At 31.2% G+C, this 20,711-nt stretch overlaps 1 protein-coding gene across 1 annotated transcript; it reads right to left on the minus strand.

The window, feature by feature from the left end:
• Window positions 1–1,567: 1,567 nt before the first annotated feature.
• LOC123204643 lies at window positions 1,568–3,765 on the minus strand. Its single transcript, XM_044621416.1, has 4 exons — window positions 3,609–3,765; window positions 2,658–2,852; window positions 2,488–2,551; window positions 1,568–2,320 (listed from the first exon to the last, which is right to left on the minus strand). Exons 2-4 carry the CDS (start codon window positions 2,813–2,815, stop codon window positions 2,030–2,032), a joined length of 513 nt encoding a protein of 170 aa, XP_044477351.1. The 5' UTR covers window positions 2,816–2,852; window positions 3,609–3,765; the 3' UTR covers window positions 1,568–2,029.
• Window positions 3,766–20,711: the final 16,946 nt, after the last annotated feature.

Raw genomic sequence — 20,711 nt, forward strand, 5'->3', positions numbered from 1 at the left:
AATATTTTATTATTAAAATTAAAAAATTATTTTAAAAATAAATTATTAGATATAAATTATTATTATATTTAATAAAAATATAAACATATAAATCATTATTATATTTGATTAGAGGTAATAAAAGAATACTAATATATTATTTTACTTAAATACCTGTAAGTATAATTATTCTAAAGTATTTTTTATATTATTTGTTATATTAATTGAAAATATGATTATTTTCACTATAAAAAAAATTAATAAAAAAATTATATATTATAATAAAATTAAGTTTGCCTTGATAATATTTTAATATTTAAGATAAAAATGATAATCAAATTACCTCTTATATGAGTTATCACATCACCATTGATAATAGTAAACTAAACAAAATAATGTAATATAAATAATAAAAAATATATTACCATAATAATTATTAATCCCTATAGTAATCTTTAATCCCTCTCAATCAAACGCACCGTTAAATTTATTTACATATATCTCATTCAAAAACAATTTTTCTTTCACAAATTTTTTTTATGAGAAATTAAATTAAATACCCAATTATAGTGAAGAAGAGGAAACTAAGGCACTTCTCAGCTTTTTCATGATTCATGAAATATTCAATTATCACCAGGGAACTTGATACAAGATGATTGAAAATTTTTTCGGCGAGAAAACTTGAATTCTTAATATTTTATTTGAGTCGAGTTGTAAGTTTGCTAGCTTATCAAACCTAACAACATTAAACATGAGCTTGGTTCAAAGAATGAATTTAAGCTGCTCAAACTCAATTTACTAACTCATTTGCATCCCTAATTAGAAATATATTTATTATAACACTAAGAGGATAAGAAATCCTTATTTGTCAAATTTGAATGTATTTTTCTCTCGAAATGTATTATCGTTATTATATTATAATACATATTTATCAATAATAATATTGTAAACTTATACATTCTGATTATTGATTAAAAATTTTATCTCTCGTTATATTCTAATTATTATTATTGTAATTTATTTTTCATAAAATGTACGGTTATGTACATCAAACAAATTTTACACAAAATTTCATTGTTAGATGTCTTATAATGATCTGAAATTTATAAAAAATATATCAATATCAAATTCTTTATTTATTCGGTATAATAATTATAAGATTAATTACTAAATTTTCAATATCAGTTGTGTAAAATGATTGATTCAACCCAAAAAGACATCCAATTCAAGTAAGCATGCCTCTTTGTAAAAAAAGAAAAAGCCACACCTTAGTTGATTCAATCAAACCGACTTTGTCACTTTTCAAGCCTTTTCCACCGCCTTCTTTATCTTCCACACACAAACAAACTTAACCATGGCCCCCTGACTAGAAGCCTAACTTTTAACTTCTCTTCTCATATGCCACCATAAATTAACATATTCCTAACTCAAATGGCCAAAAGAATACTATCATGAGAAGGAACCTGTAAAGGAGATGATTTTGGAGCCATCAAGTTGGAATTTTTCCAGGCTTACTAATAAATGAAAAAGACCATCTTCAAAACAAATTGCAGGCTCCAAGCAACTTCTCAGATATTAAGCACAAGAATAAAGAAAACAGATGGATTCAATTCTCTCTTTTTCCTCCAAATTACAATTACAACAGGAGGATGAAAGTGACAATGGAGGAACATCATGATATTACAAATTTTCACCATGAAACCTCACATTAGCTCTCAACAAGACTCTCAACCTTTTATCTATATACAAAAACCTTACAGGGAAAAGTTACAGGTTCTTCTAGCCTTTCTTCTTTTCCTTTTATTCTTGCATCCACAAATATTATGAGGAAGATTTGATGACACCAAAAGGAAGACTAAAGATATTACTCAAACAAGAACACCCCATTTGACTTAGACTTGGATATACAACAAATTTCAAGTATTAATTTAACAACTATTGCCCATTTAGATCCTCCTCTACTTCACCTTTCTGGCCATGCCAAAATTTGCTACAAAATGTGCCATTTTTTCTCATCTGGGTTTGTTTGTCCTGTGATGAGCTCTGTGGTTTATGCCACAGCTGAGATGCTGTGGTTGCGGCGATCTCGGCTAAGACAATCAAACCCTTCAATCCTCACAGCAGCAGGTTTGTGGCCAAACTTCATTCTTACACATCCACCTCCCATTCGCGATGATGGAGACAGAGGTGATGGCAACGGCGAAGAGGGAGTGAACTTCTCATTCCCAAATTGTGCATCCAGGATTACAGGATTTGAAGTTCTAGTAGGTGGTGACCCGCTGAAAAAAGGTGGCGGTGATGAAGCCACCTGATTACCAGATCTTTCGGCACCACAACTTCCCTGTCATCAATAAAAGAGCACCAAATTTAGATAAAATCTATTGACAAATTGATTGATACCTGCTATTCATCACTGAAACTGCCATCAAATTACACGAACAAAACACTTCAGAAGTGTAAACAGAAATAAATGAAATTCATAAAAATTCAACAATGGAAGAGAAGTACCTTAGTAAGAATCATATCCAGTAGTTCAGTCCCTGCTTTAGAATCTCCAATCTCACTATGGTGACTGATTTAGGAGGAAAAAAAATGAAAAAGAAAATCAGAATAGCACTTCACAATCAGCATTAAATGGTTAAAAAAGGAATAAATAGAAAATAAAATTAAGTAAATACTTTGCAGGCCATCTCATATGTCTGATATGATCGTTAATGGCTGGATTTAAGAGGCCTAATCTACGGGGCTTAGGGCAAACCACTGAACAAAAGCTCCTCTCCTCCTCATAGACTCCTCCTCCCATGGCGTTCCTCTGGTGATATGCGCAAATGTTCATTTTCTCTTTAATTAATCAAAGATCAGAACACCAACGCCTGTACATACACACATCAAAATATTGTGTTTCAGCTTAATTAAACTCTGTGCCATCATATCAAGGATCTATGAAAACCAATGTTTAGATTTATATTATTTTGTCTTTAAATGAAACCCCAAAAAAAAACCTTTGTCATCTCGCAAAAACACAAACAAAACTCCTTGCTTGAAAATAACAATTTTTTTTTTCTGAAAATTAAAATTTGACAACTCACATAAAGTGAAGCTTGTTTATTTCCAAACAAGTTTAATTTTTCTCCTTCAAAACGAAAAACCAAAGAAAACCCAGAATCAGAAAAACATAATTATAACAATTTTCGCTCTTTTTTTTTTTCCTGGGAAACAACCAGAAAATAAACGAAACAGAGATCTAACGCAACTGTTACAGTTACAATTATTACCAAACGAGTCAAAAACTTTCTCCTTCAAAACGAAAGACAGAGAAACCCCACAAAGATAAAACCTTAAGTCATTTCCATTTTCGCTTGGCTCACAAGGTTTCTCGGGAACCAAGCAGACACTAAGATCTGAAACAAGTGTCGGTACAACACAGACCTAAGAGAAGAAAAACCACTACCGGTTACAAGCCAAGAGAGTAGCAGCCCTTCAAACGAAAGAGAAAAAACAGTGAAAACCATACAAGAAAAAGCTTTTTAATACATGTCTTTCATTCCATAGTTTGAATGGTTCTTTCACAGATCTAAACGTAAAAAACAACCAAAAAAAAAAAGAAAAAAGAGAGAGAGGGCCTTGACCTTAGCTGCCTCCAAGGAGGAGGAGGGTTTCAAGGAGCAAAAATAGAGAGAGTTTAGAACAAATCTGAGAGAAAAAAAGAGATTTTTGTGGGAGAAGAGGAGAAAAAGGAACCCATCCGACGAATGGGTTGGCTTTTAAACATTCCAAAACAGAAGAAGATTCAGTAGACTTGTGCGCGGTCCCGTTTATTGCAGTTCTGTGATACCGGTGTTGTTCACCGTATAATCGCTCGATAGTTGACTACCATCGAACGGCCAGCGTGTCGTTTGGATGCGCTGTCAACATCAACTGTGAATCGCGGTTGTGGAGATGAGATTTTATCTACAGATACACGCATGCACGTGTATCTTTTTCCGTAGGTGAGGGCATTATAGTCTTTTCGATTTGGCTGATCATTTAAAAAACAAATAAACTATATATTTATTAAATAATTAATATTAATAACAAATAAAAATTTTTTAATATTTTGTCCGCGTTCATTGAGTTTTAACTAGATTTAGTAACTAAATTATTATCCCTTTTTTATTTATGCCAAAAGCTATTTATATTAGTTGAACAGATAAATGTGGAATATAACGATCAAATTTATAACAATTGGACTAAATAAATTTTCATGAAATTTTGCCAACAATTGGGTTGTCCATTTCTTAAAAGTGATAAATTACTGAGATTCATTATCATATTTTCGAATATAAAAAAATAGTTTGAATGATAAAAAATAAAATTTTATATATAAAAGATCATATATTTAAGTTTCTTTTAATGATATATTAAGATCAAACTCTTAATTTATCTGATTTAATAATTGTGAGATCAATTTTTGAACCCAAAATTTGTCATATTCGATGTGATTGATTTGATTCTAAAGAGATGATTCTTAAAAATATGATTTTATATATAAGAGATCATAAATTTAAGTTTCTTCTAATAATATGTTAAGATTAAACTATTAATTTATCTGATTTAATAGTTGTGAGGTCGATTATTAAACCCAAAATTTGTCATATTTGATGTGATTGGTTTAATTCCAAAGAGATGATCTAACTTAAGTAGAGTTGCTTGTTACAAAAAGAAAAAATTTACAAACCTTTGGTTTGAATAAATTTTTATTATAAAAAATAAAAAAATATAAAAAGAAATTATTTTAAAGATTTATAGGATAATTTTTATTATATTTGGTGGAAAAAATATAATGTTATGACAATGGGTTACTTAAATACCTTTAAAAAATTATTAAGTATAAATTAATATTATTATTTTGTATATTTTTAAAAATATTTTTCATCTCAATAATATATTAGAATTTTTTCATATTATTCAATTATAAAATTAATTAATTAAATTATTTTTTCAAATTATTAATATATTTTTTAAGAATTATTTTGTATGTAATTTGCTATTTTAATTGAAAATTAAAAATATTTTTGTTTTTTAAAAAATTAATAAATAAAGATAGGTTTGTAACAAAATTTAAATTAATTTGATGATAATATTGTTTCATCTACTATAGTTTCGTTGATCTTATCTCATCTAGCCCTATCCAACTTTTATTTTATTGTAATTTCACCCACGTGGTTTCGCCTTTATGACAGTTTAACATGTTTAGACATTTCAATAAAACAATATTAATGTCTATCGAATAAAATAATTATTTATATTTTTTAATTTAATAAAAATACTAATAATTTATACTTATTAATATTAAATATATAAATAAATTATATAAATTAAGATAATAATGTCTGATAAGTGATTTTGAAGGGGAAAAAAAAATAATTATATCATCTAATCACAACTTATCTCATTATTTTGTATAAAGAATTCTATACAATTCGTTTGTATATTAATTTTCCTTTTTAAATAATTTTTTTGTGATAATACTTTACGTTTAATAATAAAAGATCATATGAATCGATGGCACCATAAGAATCATTTCGCACCAACATCCATAAATAATTTGCCCATATCATTGTATATAAAATATTAAACACAGTTTTATTTTTATATATACTTTAAGAGTAATGCTATATACGCATAATTTAGAGTTAGTTGGATTAGAGTTAGATTCAGTTTGAACTCAATTTGATTTGTATAAAACTAAGCTCGAGTTTGATTCAAAAGTGCTCTAGTCTGATTCAAATATGTCAAACTTTAATTGAGTTTAAGTTTATCTTAGTACTAAAATGATATTATTTTAATATATTTTTGTGAAAATAATTTATTTTATATTAAAATTTTTAAGATTATAAACTGAGTCAAACATTCTTGAAGTCTAATCTCATAATTATTAAATTATTAAGTTTGAACTTATTTAAATTAAACTCATTTCAAACTAAATTGAGTTAAATTCTATTTTAAATAAATTTAATTTAAATTTAATCTTAATTTAAATATTTAAAACTAAATATATATAATTTTATTTGCTCTTTGATAAATCTCCCAAGTGTGTTCACTATGAAATGGGCCGATGGCCCTCATCCCTATATAATTTAAGAAAATAAATTATAATAATTGTTTGTTAATTAAAGAATCAAAAGATGTTTCATATAATATGCAGAGGATTATTTGACATGGATACGATTATCGGTGGGGATGTATTTTTTAAATAAAAAAGTTATGTAAATTTTATACATAATTATATATATAATTAATAATATATTATTATATAATTAAATAATATTTTATTTTTAAATATAATAATATATTATTATTTATTCACAAAAATTATACAAAACATTACTGATTGACAAAAAGCCAAGTAGCTCCGTGATTCCGTTTCGTAAAGACAAAACAGAATTTGCATGTGGGGACAACTAAATTTATGTGGACCCCATTTTTGTTCTTCTTTTGCTTTGTTTTTGTTGGCTTTGTCTGATTTGTTGACGTCACATGCCCAATCCCCACACGACACGTATTTTCCTTCGCTCTTCTCTTAAATTTCATAGCCCCAAAACAAATCATTCCTAAACCTTTTGGAAATACGAAATGAATTAAATTTGTTTTAAATAAAAAATAATTTAATTTAAATTAAAATTAAATTTATCAAATTAATATTAATAATAATTTAAATTTAACTTAAATAAAAATAATTTAATTTAAATTTGACTCAAATATATGATTTAAATTTACGATTTAAATTTGTAGTTTATTAATAAATTAATTGTAAACTTAATATATAAAAAATTCAGCTAGCATATTTCATTCCAAATCCAAATTCACATGCACCCCAACAAACACTTGTTGAATGAATCTACCGAACAATTCAGATATAAAAGAAAAAAAAATTTGCATAAAGAAGAGATTTTGAGCCACGGTTTGATAATACTTAACATAAAAATACATAACTAATCTGCAAGAACCCAAGCTGGTGGAGGCCAGAAAAGGTTAGGAAAATTGTCAATCTTCTCAACAGATTAGTCCTTTAGGTTAACAAGCTTAAGATCTAATTCACCACAAAATAAATCATTTTTTTATTTTTCTTTGAAATAAAAATAATTCCTTTTACACCCACTAAATTCTTCAGCCACAATAGAACACGAACTTCTTAGACCCACAAAGAACACTCTATCCTCCAATCCATTCGTCACTTCCATCCATAGACAATTCTCTTCATCACGCTCTAACACCAAAAATTTGTCATCGATACCGTAGTACCCAGCAATTTTCTCTTATCAACTTTAGCACCAAAAACTTGTCATCTATACCGTAGTACCTGGCAATCATTAGTAAATCATTTGAAGACTCCAACAAATATATATCAAACTTACCTGGCGGATCTATTGGTATTTCAACCTCCACAACTTTCAAAGATTTAGGATCGATAATTATAATAGAATCATAGTAGGTAACGGTATAGAAGTTGTGATTGCGATAAACAATATCGACAAGATAGTCAGGAAGCCCAATAAAAGTGTATACCTTAGTCCACTTCTTATCTATGTTTCTCCATACGCATAGTAGGTAGCTGTTAAATTTCGCCATGACAGCAAACTCGTCATCGTTTTGATCGATAAAAGAAGAAGGCATTACTTTTACAACTTTTGTCTTATTGCCTTTCTAGTTGAAAGCTGGTTCAAACACGTAGGATTTATTTATTTCCTTTACCCCGATAATCCAACAAGTTCGAAGGCTTATGTGGCAAGTTCTTAAGATAAGATCCAGAGAGGGGATTTTTATTTGGATTTTTCCTGAAGTTGTCTCTTCGACTTCGACCAACCATGGTGCAGATGTTTCACCGTCAAAGGGCTGGATGGCATAAACAGTAGATTTTATGAGGATAAAGGGGCCTTCCTTGTCAGGTTTGGGACCTTTGAGAAAGTCAGTTGCCTTTAAAATCGATTCTAGATATAGGACTTTTGGAGGATGGTGCAATATGCATTGAAATGAGCTACAAACAGCTCGAAAAAGAAGAATGTTGATTCGTGCGTGGAGGCGGTTTGTACTTAGAAACACTTTTTGACACATACCTAGTGATGCAGGCTATAACACTAGATGAGTGTAAAATTTACCATTACAATCCAAAGTTTGAAGAAGACCCAATTTATGTTGATCATGAGATAAAAAGACTGTAAATACCCGTATATTAGGGATGGATTTGAACCGTATTGACTCGAATCCTCCCTTACTAGTGTTATGATCATACAACACATAATTTGTATTCTTGTCTCGGTGTGTATGAATACTTATCTGTTTTGTTCAAATAGTGCATGTATTTCTTTTTCTACAATATAGAACAAAGACGAGTTGTGGGCTATGCTTTTTAGTGGTCGAGGTGGGCAAAAATGTTTTACTTAAACATCAGATCTCTTGAACTATCATATGATTATTCATTGGTCTTGTCTTTAAAACATTTCCACGTGCCTACCTGTCACAAATCATTATTATAAAGTCTTTTTTATTCTTGTTTGGTTTAGCAGCCACTGGTCAGATCAGATGTCGGCTATTCATTTTCTTGCTTCATGTTTGATACAACTCATATTGTTATTACAATCCATGAATTGCACTCTGATGATGCATCTATGTGTCTTTTATTGCCATGTATTACGACATTGCTTTGGATTTTTAGTGCAGTGAATGCTTGCCAATATCTCCAAGTGATATCTTGGAACGAATTTCAACATATGTTCGAGGATGTGATGCCTGAGGCTATAGAGGTATTAAACTATACTATTTTCCGTAGTTGTCAAAGGTGTGCCTCCTAGGCAAGGCTGTACTTCATAATTTTTATGAATAGTCTGTTGTTCTGTGTTTGTCTAAATATGGGAAATTTACACTTTGGGGTTCTTTTGTCTGGAATGATTTTTGGTGCTTCTTGGCTTAACTGTGGCTTTTTGCTTATGCAATTGAACAGGAATGGGCTACGAGATATGGTGACCCTTCCCTACTGGCAACATTGCATGAGTATCTGGACGATGTGAACTTTACTTCAAAAACTGAATGCATTTGTACTTAAAGACACTTTTTTACGTATACCTAGTGATGTAGACTATAACACTAGATGAGTGTAAAATTTACCATTACAATCCAAAGTATGAAGAAGACCCAATTTATATTGATCATGAGATAAAAAGACTGTAAATACCCGTATATTAGGTATGAATTTGAACCCTGTTGGCTCGAATCCTTTCTTATTAGTGTTATGATCATACAACACATAATTTGTATTCTTGTCTCGGTGTGTATGAATACTTATCTGTTTTGTTCAAATAGTGCATGTATTTCTTTTTCTATAATATAGAACAAAGACGAGTTGTGAGCTGTGCTTTTTAGTGGTCGAGGTAGGCAAAAATGTTTTATTTAAACATTAGATCTCTTGAACTATCATATGATTATTCATTGGTCTTGTCATCCCTAAAATATTTCCACGCGCCTACCTATCACAAATCATTATTATAAAGTCTTTTTTATTTTTGTCTGGTTTATCAGCCACTGGTTAAAAGATGTTCATCTCCTCAAAATTTTCCTCATCTTCATCCAAAATTTTGAGGAGATGAACATCTTTTGACCAGTGGCTACTAAACTAAACAAGAATAAAAAAACTTTATAATAATGATTTGTGATAGGTAGGCACGTGGAAATGTTTTAGGGATGGCAAGACCAATGAATACTCATGATAGTTCAAGAGATCTGATGTTTAAGTAAAACATTTTTGCCCACTTTGACCACTAAAAAGCATAGCCCACAACTCGTCTTTGTTCTATATTGTAGAAAAAGAAATACATGCACTATTTGAACAAAACAGATAAGTATTCATATATACCGAGACAAGAATACAAATTATGTGTTGTATGATCATAACACTAGTAAGGGAGGATTCGAGTCAACACGGTTTAAATCCATCCCTAATATACGGGTATTTACAGTCTTTTTATCTCATGATCAACATAAATTGGGTCTTCTTCATACTTTGGATTGTAATGGTAAATTTTACACTCATCTAGTGTTATAGCCTGCATCACTAGGTATGCGTCAAAAAGTGTTTCTAAGTACAAATGCATTTAGTTTTTGAAGTAAAGTTCACCTCGTCCAGATACTCATGCAATGTTGCCAACAAGGAAGGGTCACCATATCTCGTAGCCTATTCCTGTTCAATTGCGTAAGCAAGAAGCCACAATCAAGTCGCCACAGTCAAGTCAAGGAGTAATCAATAAAGGAGCACCAAAAATCATTCCAGACAAAAGAACCCCAAAGTGTAAATTTCCCATATTTAAACAAACACAGAATAGCAGACTATTCATAAAAATTATGAAGTAAACCCTTACGTAGGAGGCACACCTTTGACAACTACGAAAAATAGTATAATTTAATACCTTTGTAACCTCAGACATCACATCCTCAAACATATGCTGAAATTTGTTCCAAGATATCACTTGGAGGTATTGACAAACATTCACTGCACTAAAACCCCAAAAAATCCAAAGCAATGTCGTAATACATGACAATAAAAATAGAAGACACATAGATGCATCATCATAGTGCAATTCATGGTACTAATATGAATTGTAATAACAATATGAATTGTATCAAACATGAAACAAGAAAATGAATAGCCAGATTTAGACCTGGGAAATGGAGAGACTTGAACTCTTAGCTCCTCCTAGAGCAACAGTTTTATAAACTGTTTGTCAAACCTTTTGACAACACTCCCAATGCAATTAAAACAGGATGATACAGTGGGTTGCCATGTCGCCCAATAAGCTAACAATGGCAGTAAAGAGATACCTGAAGTTAAAATCCCCATACATGCAACTGAGTGTAAGAAGCAAGTAGAGCACTACCTCTGTCTCATCCCTGGAACCGGAATAGACAAAAACAAGTTAAAGAGACACACACAATCAACACTTCAAATCCCATCTGAGCAGCATTCACAACCTGGATCTTTTCAAAAGTTTTTCTGCTGGTACGCCCTCAGCCTCCAGTGAATTGTAAACATAAGGAAAGATGGATATGCCAGACCAAGAGAGAGGAAGGAAAAAGAAAAGAAAAAAGAATGACATAACATTGCAACTTCATTACTTTAAATCAGGAAAAGCATATTAAGATCAGAAAAAATAATGAATACAAATTACTCACTATTCCTTAAGAAATAGCAAAAGATGCAAAAGCAAAATAAAAGTGCACAATTTATTCTGTTCTCGTAATAAAGGAAAAGATGAAAAAATATTATGCACAACAGTGAACTCTATATGACATAACATAAAAATTATTAAAGAAGCAATATTATAGCAAAAGCTAACTAAACACATATTTAAATACGCATAAAGTGACTAAAAATTTTAGAACACCACAGTGCAAGATTGATGTACCTCGGGCTTCCAACTGCTTCATAGGTCCCTTTCCTCTTCCGTGCGCTTGCCTAAAATGAACAATAAAATTAGTTCCCTTTCAATAAATCTAAAGCTCAAGCTCATTCCCAGAACACTCCATTTTGTACTTACATCGGTAGGCTTCAAGTTTTCCTCTGATAGTACGTGCTCCAAATGAAAAATTTAAACCATAACAGGGGGAAAATGCAAATTTTCAGACTTTTAGATAGAAAAAATTATTAAGTTTTTTAAATTAAGAGAAAAGATGAGATGTAATTTTATTTATTTTAATATTAATAATAAAATAATAATTTTATCTTTATAATTAACAGAAAAATTTAACTAAGTTAGATGGTGGACAGGGATTCAGGTTTTTAAAACCCAAGAGATGACTTTTGGAAATGGATTAAAACTTGGTGGAAATAATTCTTTTGGCCTATTTAATATTAAATTAAAATTTAATTAGGATTATTCATATTTTAAATTTAAGGTTTATTATTCCTAAATTTATTAAGTTGAGGACCTTTAATATAAAAAGAAAGACTGGGGTATGTTATGAGATCATCCTTTCTTTCCAAGATAATCCGCATTTTCCAAGGCTAGCAGTGGCGTGAGAAGTACGACACGTGGAAGAGCGTGGGAGGAAAAGGCCGACATCAATTGAGTAGAGAGAGTTTGTATAAAGTAACTCTCCGTTGTCGTGTTGTTTAACGACAGACAAATCATTGCGTATGTTCGGTACTGTTGTTTCTACCGTTCGTCTATTTTATCACCTCAAATCGGGTGAGACCAACCAGTCAAAATATATTACATTTAGGGACAATTTGATTCCAGTTTTTGAAAATTATTTTGATAATCTATCTTTTATTTTTTTATTTGATTTATCAGTAATAAAAGATTACAGTAATCTTCTATTACTAATATTGACATGACAGATAATATAGATGATAATCTGATTACCAAAATAATCTTGATTTTATTATAATTATATTATTATTTATTAATTTTTTGAGGTAAAAATAAATTTATTTTAATTAATATGATAAATAATATAAAAAAATTTAAAAATAATTATATTTAAGGGTATTTAAGTAAAATAATTTACTAGTAATATTTCATTACTTTTAACCAAACACAATAATTATTTATATCTAGTAATCTTCTAAGTAATCTATCTTCAAGGGAATCTTTATATTTTGATAATAAAACATTACTCAAACCAAACACCTTTTTAGGGATATGTGGGTTCAAATTGAACCTAAATGAGACTTTAATGGAATTCATCTTAAATTCAGAATGGATGATTTGATATCGAGGTTGACTTATTTAAATTGTTAGATAAAAATCATTGAAAAAGAAGAAAAATCATCTATAAGTTAGATTTTTTGTATGATGACAGCTACGTGGTGAAGAGTTTAAATTGAACTAAAGTTGAATTTTTTTTAAATGAAGTTCAACTCATTTGAGTTTAACATTTATCCAAACTCAAATAGGTCGAATTAAATCATCCCCTGATTACATTAGTCCGATGTGATTTATATATGTTTCATGGGTGTATTTTTTTTGTAGAATAGATTTTTTTACAAGTATGAAATTGTAAATAGAAGCTTTACTTGACCATCTGCGTATGTGGAGAAACCTAAATTTATTTTAGGTGAAAAGTTCAACCTATTATATTCATAAATTAAGGCAAAATAAGATTCAACATATACATAGAAATAACACACAAAGTCAGAATACATAAAAGAGAAGAGGAGAATTTTTTGTGCTCATTCGTGGCAGATTTTCGTTCTCTCTCAAGTTCACTGTTGGATCGCTCTAATTTTTGGATTGCTGATAGAAGATTCATTGTTCTTTATCTTGAATGATGAAGATTGTGTTTGTTTTTCAAATAAGCTATTATTTGTGTTAAAATGTGACCAGTTGTTTGGTGCAATTCTATTTAGATGACTCTTAAAAAAAGGTCTTTTTCTTGGATTGCTCTCAAATTTTGATAGTATTTTAAGTATATCTGGTGCTATCTTTTGGATGGTAGAGATCTGTTTTTGATGCCTGTAATGTAAGATATAAGCTTACGAGTTTGCTTTGATATTCTTTATTTTTTTTTATGGTTGTGTTGTTTATTTGTTTTATTGCTTTGAAGGGTTGTGTACTCATTTATAGAGTGAAAACAGTGTACCATTATTTTGTATATAGTGGATTGATTTATTTGGATGATACCCCATAGTTTTACTCTTTATATTGAAGAGGTTTCTATGTTAAATTGTAGTGTTCTTTTTTGTTATACTTGCTTTTGTTGTTTGGTGTATTAGAATCATATTTTGGTTAATTCTTTGTTGTCACATAATTCAATCAAGATGGGAAGAGTTTGATTTTGGTCTTGTTAGTTTAATTGCTTTCTCCCCACCACAGCAGACTGTAGTTAACTTGCTAATAATTGTGATGCCATTTGACTAATAAAGCAGAAGTCTTTGTGAAAAGCTATTAATAATGGAACATTACTGAATTTGTAAGCACGAAGAATAAAAGTTAAGATTGGCATGATTTATTATTGGCCTACATCATGATATCAACACTCATTTTGACTAAAGAAATTGACCAGAGAATCCCAGAAAGATCATAAGACTACTAAAGGTTCATCCAGGCTGACTTAAATCACTTGATTTGTGGAAATTTTGCATCACAATATGCCATACTTTGATTATATTGTTATACTTTCGTGTTCTTGATGAAATGGACTCATTATTGAATACGGTTATGAATCATCTTCAAATGTTATAAAAGATTAAAGTTATTATAGTATAGTTGGTCAGAACAAATAATTAATAATTTTTTGGCCAAACGACTATTTCCCACCCAAGGTTTAGCGTTTTCTCAAAAGTCTCCCCTTTAACTATGGAAACACCAAACACCCACCCATGGCCGGTTAGATTTAACCAAACCCTAACGGCTGAAAATTTTATCTCCTTTTGCCCCCCTAAACTTTAAAAACTGAAAATTTTCCCCCGCCTAAGTTTTAAAAAATGGCAGTTTCACCCTAGGGTTTGGTTTTGAAATCTCCGGTGACCTCTCCGGCTCCGTTGCCGACGACCGCTCCCTCCCGAAACAACCTCTCCTTCCGGCGATCTCTTTTCTCCCATTTGGAGGTCCGATCGGCGCCCGGAGACGCCGTGGGAGACGAAGACTTCGTCGGGAAGACGAAGTTCTTCGTCTTCCCAGACGAAGCCGACGCTGTCTCCTCGTTTGGGAAGACGGTCGTCTTCCCAGACGAAGCCGACGCTGTCTCCTCGTTTGGGAAGACGGTCGTCTTCCCAGACGAAGCCGACGCTGTCGTCCTCGTCTGGGAAGACGGTCGTCTTCCCAGAGGTCTTCTTCTGGGAAGACGAAGAACTTCGTCTTCCCGACGAAGTCTTCGTCTTCCACGGCGTCTCTGGGCGCCGATCGGACCTCCAAATGGGAGGAAAGAGATCGTCGGAAGGAGAGGTTGCTTCGAGAGGGAGCGATCGTCGGCAACGGAGCCGGAGAGGTCGCCGGAGATTTCAAAACCAAACCCTAGGGTGAAGCTGTGATTTTTTAAAACTTAGGGTGGGGGAAAATTTTAGTTTTTAAAGTTTAGGGGGGCAAAATTAGATTATATTTTAGTTTATTTTTAATATTATAGCCAAAATGACGATTTTACCCTTACCACCGTTAGGGTTTGGTTAAATCTAACCGGCCATGGGTGGGTGTTTGGTGTTTCCATAGTTAAAGGGGGGACTTTTGAGAAAACGCTAAACCTTGGGTGGGAAATAGTCATTTGGCCTAATTTTTTTATCTTATTTTTCTTTAGTGGTGATTTCAAATTTATAAGGGGTTATCCAAATTCAATAAGTGCATATTTGAACGATGATTTTTTTAAGGGGATTTGTGGTGGTAGCGAAGAGGACTAATCTCATAGCCCACCACCATATAATCTCATATGGGTGTGGGGTTTTGTCCCCGCGGTATGAATCATTTCAGTACACTTAGGTAAATATAACAGATCTGTCTAGTTTAACAAAGGTATGACTATAGTGAGAATACGACTTGTTATGAAAATGCCACCAATGAGTATACGTGTCAAATAAAAATTGTATTAAAATACATGCAAAAAGAGAGTATATACAATAAAATAAAGAGAGTTAAGATTAAGAGCTCAGACAAAGAAAACAAACAAATCTCTTTTTCATCCTGTAATATTTTTCATACCTAGTGAAAAATCTCACTCTCATTTGCCCACGATTTTTATTGGGTTTTTCATGTATGTAGTTGTGTTCTTGTGTTGAGTATTTGTGTGTTTGTTTTATTTATGTTTCCTTAACATATAAATATAATCTTGCAGGGATCTTCTTTGTTGAGGTTGTTGAAGGTTCGAATAAGGTATGGAGGCTAGATTGGCCGACAGGATAGATGTTAAGACAAGGAGATTCTCTTACGAAATTTTACAGATTTTCTTTGTCTTTAAACCAAATGAGATAAGCTGAGAGACTGATGCTTTATCTGCATGCATCTCAACTAAATTCAAAGTTTATCGGGCAGGCGCCTGCAAAGCCAAAACAGCGCATGCTTTACTAATATGAGCATTCTCTTTATAAAGTAACGAAATCAATTTTGTAATTGTTCAGAAAATTGAAATCGGTTAGTCCCTGTCATAACCGTAACCGAATTTCTGAACTCGAAACCCTGGAACTTGAAAATGAATACATAAAGAAACTGCCACCTTCTATACATTTACCTAAAAAAGTTGATGTAGGGACTGGCATTTCAAATCGCAGCAGCGAGGTAGAACCGCGAACGCGCAACGGAACAGCCTTGTTCCACTGTGAACAGCCATGACTCACATCCCAGAAGCGTAAACTGAGTAGTGGGATAGTCCCTTCCGGACATGACAAAAATTCCAGGCATTTTGAACAGAACATTGAAGGATCAGTGGAACAAACTTGTCCCCACCTGGAACGGCCACAACTGAGCCAGAAACGGCTTCTGTTTGATGGAATGGTCATTCCATCGTATATGTAGAGTTTTTGACATTTGGGAAACTTTTCCATTTTTAAGTTCTATTTTAATTTATTTTCTTTCCCTCTATTTTTCTAGACTGGGTTTTTTTTAGGATGTATTCAATGGCTATTTACCCCTAAAAACATCATACTTCGATTATTATTTGATTGAGTTATCCAAGAAACCCAATGATTGTTTTTCTCATCACTTATTCAAACTTTATGACAAATCATATCATTGAAGAATTTCAATGTTGGCATGCAAAAGTTCAATGGCGAATTTGACTTCTCTGAGAGATCAGCAGTTGAGCTCCAACAAATTTAACTCTAACATACCCCCATCATTATGGACTCTTCAGTATATCTTGCAGGTAAACTTATCATTGAATTTATTGAGTGGTTTTTTATCTCCAGGTGGACAGAGTTTGAAGGTTTTGAGAGAACTATATTTGTCAGAAAATCTCGTTAGGAGACATTCCCACCACCCTTGGGGGCCTTCAATCTCTTGAAACTTTATCTCTAACTGACAATGGATTTGAAGGTGCTATCCCCAACACATTTGAAGCATTGATAAACTTAGTATTCTTGAATCTCTCTAACAATAGTCTTTCAAGTGAAATTCCCAATTCATTGGAGGCTCTCATCTATAACAAAAACTTCAATGACTCTGAAAATAATTTACAAGGGAAAATTCCTAACAAAGGTCCTTTCAAAACAATTTTTGTTCAATCCTTTTTATTACAACTACTTTAAGCAATCAAAATCACAGATAAGGCAAAATTAACTACCAAACACCAAGAACCCTAAAAACAAATATGATTAATGAAATGATGCGTTTTGAAACTTATTCAAAATGCACCATTTTTGCTTTATAGTACACTGCAGCTGCCTTGTGAACTTTAACATAACCTTAACACAAGCTAATTGGTTTGTGTAATATGAGTTTCGATCTTTATACTTATAGATATAATATATTTTAATATGGTATTAAAATACAAATCAAATGGATGGGTCTAATAGCCAAAAGTGATCTTGAATATCAAGTGACAACGCACTCAGCCAAACCTTCGGGCCTAACAATCTATGGTGGTTGCATTTGAGAAAAAGTGTTGGAGAATATAGAGTCTCACTTAAAAAAAAAAATACTATAAGGTAGATTAGACCTTAACATATCAACTGAATTTATGTAATATGAGTTTCGATCTTCACACTTATAAGTCAAATATATTTCAACAAGTTCTTGTCAAGAGAGATAGAGAAGTGCGTCTCAATGAGGCAAAGGGCCTTGAAGTAATTTATGAAGAGATCACGACATGTGGAGTCCGATACGTGCTCGATGTAGGAGCAAGTTGCTTTAGCATGAGGAGATCATCCTCGAGATTGATTGCTTCGTGCTCAGAGTAAGTGAGGGAAATGAAGTTGTGCAAGGGACAGTAAAGGTCGACTGAAGATGTCTTCTTCTCGACGATGGTGAGCAGATGTTGGCGGCTGCACAAAAGGAGCCGTTGGAAGGTGATGACGTGGACATGATTCGAGAGAGTGAAATAAAAAATTTGAAGGAGAAGATTGATAAAGAACAAGCTGAAAATGGAGGGTTTGGACTCATGGGATTATTTATTTTTTATTAACTTTTTTTAAATTTTATTTTCTTATTAGCGAACTAAAGAAACTTAATAAATAATAATAACCTAATTAGTTTCTTCAAGTCACTTATGAAAGTTATGGAAGTGACCCAAGCTTAGCTTAGTAGCTTACAATAGGAAATGACCACGTTAAGATTGAAGACCACGACAGTTGACTAAATGTGTACTAGGCCTAAGGATCATGTATCATATTTAGACAATCAGAATTGTATATAACGTATTTTATAATTAAGGTTAAATTTGAATTAAGTTAATTCAAACTTGAAAATTAGTTTAACTCAAATAAGCTTAAAATAAGTTTGAAACAGATGAACTCAAACTTGAGCTCTAATTTGAAAGTTAAATATTTTTGAGCTTGACTTGAGTTTGAGGGGAATTTGGCTCACCGAGTTCGGGTGTGTGAAAAAATTCAATACGAATCAATTTAAATGATGTCATTTCGAATATTATACATCAAAATGATATTGTGTTAGTCATATTTCACTGACTACAATACCAAGCTTATATTGGCTAAAAAAAATATACATGCCTAAAAATGAAGTATGGGGTGTTTGGGTTTAGTTCGATTTGTATCTATTTCTATTTTTTTAAATACCTATATAAGACTAATAAAAATAGGTTTGTAAGTTTTTTTAATGCAAAAATTAAAAGTATATTGTTAAAAGCATAAATTTATTTAGTTTTAATAATAATATATACAATTAGTCATTAAAGTTATAAAAATAGTATCTATAACGATAAAATATTTATCCCCCCATTAATTTTTTATCGTTAAAAACCTTTTTTTTTTTGTAGTATTTGTAATAATTCCAATATTCTAATATTTGGTCATTAAACTATTTCCCTCTTCTTGTTGTATGTGCCTCGTCTCCCTTTTGTTGATTTTTCTTCACACCTTCTTTCCCATGGTCGATTTGATCATTTTTGACTTCGATCGATGATTGTAATATGTTTTCAAGGATTTAAATGATAAATGTTTAAGTTAAAGTTTTAATTAAGAGTGGATTTGAACCAAGCCAAATTCAAGCTTGACTGAGTGTGAGTTTAACTCAAGTTCAACTATAATTTTGAGTTGAATTCGGTATTGTAACTGTGTCAAATTAGACTAAGATTAATTCTTCCTTTTTTCACACTTAATTAGACTACGTTACTTGACTTTTGGTGTTTTCTACTCATGTTTCAATCAAATTGGTAGCTACAACAACTTAGCAAAAGGAGCTAGGCCCCTACCTGTAACTATCGTTGGAAGAAGGGCATCTATTGTCAATCCTTGAGTTGTGTTTGTTGTCAATCTTCTTGATGGAAAATTGTGTAAAGAAGTGAGACTGTTTGTGGGTACTTGTCTATCCTTGAGTTGCCTTTTTTCTCGGTCTTCATGATGGAAAAAATGTGTAAAGATGTGAGAACATTTGTGGGTCCTTGTCTACTCTTGAGTTGGTTTGTTCTCATTCTTTTTTATGGAAGAATTGTGTAAAAACGTGAGAACGTTTGTAGGTCATTGTCTATCCTTGAATTGCGTCTGTTCTCAGTCTTCTTGATAGAAAAATTGAGTAAAAAGGTGAAAATGTTTGAGTCCTTGTCAATTCTTGAGCTACCTCTGTTCTTAGTTTTCCTGGTGAAAAAACTGTGTAACGTGAGAAAAGAGGAATAAGCTGCAGAAATTTATGGAAGAAATGAAAACATTCGGTCTTAGTCTCTTTGTTTACCTTGAATAAAAAAAGTTCAGTCTCTTTGTTTTATTGGCGCATTCAAAGGTTTCTTTTTGAAATTAAACCCTAATCACGCAAAAGATTAACATTAATAAAACATTATGAAGAATAATAATAATATTATATAGTACAACAACCCATTTCACTGTCTTCATATTTGCAACAGTACTTCTTGAATTTTACTCAGTAAATTTCATGGTAATTTATTAGCTTTTTCTTTTTAAATAGAGTTTAAAAAAATAGTTATTTTGGGATTTACACCAAAAGAAATAGATTTGATCTTTTGAAAGAAAAAATATAATACATTTGCATTTATAATCTTAAATTTTAATATTTTACTTTAATAGAATTTGGATTGAATTATGTATTTTCATCTCAAGTACATCATCGCACAACATAATATAATTATGTAAAATAAATATGAAATATATATATACTATATACATGTAAAAAAAAATAACAACTTAAATATAAAAAAAACAAGTTGCTTATTAAAAATTTTGTCAAATATAGTTATATATATGTATTTTAAAAATAAAATTACAGTTTAGTTTTGTTTGAAAATTGCCTAAACTGTAATCCAAATTGAAACCTGTTTTTACAAAATTTATTAACCATTTTACAAAAATCAAACCAAAACAAACCATAATTTTTAAGTGTTTCGGTCTGATTTTAGAGTATAAATCGAATTATGCACAACACTACTAGTTCAACTTTTCCAACTTCAATCTTGAACCTTATTTAATCAAATTTCGATTCTCTCAAGGTTCAATTGAAATTGTTTTAATTTTTCTTGTTGATTTTTCTCAGCTTTGGTATTTTCAATTGAATGACATTCGCATATTATTAATTAATTTTTTATCTTAATATCCTCTAATCTATGCAAATATATAAGAGGTAGATAGATTTGTTTTGTTTCATTACTTGAAA

Source organism: Mangifera indica, chromosome 20, assembly GCF_011075055.1.
Source record: "Mangifera indica cultivar Alphonso chromosome 20, CATAS_Mindica_2.1, whole genome shotgun sequence".
NCBI classification, from domain to species: Eukaryota; Viridiplantae; Streptophyta; class Magnoliopsida; order Sapindales; family Anacardiaceae; genus Mangifera; species Mangifera indica.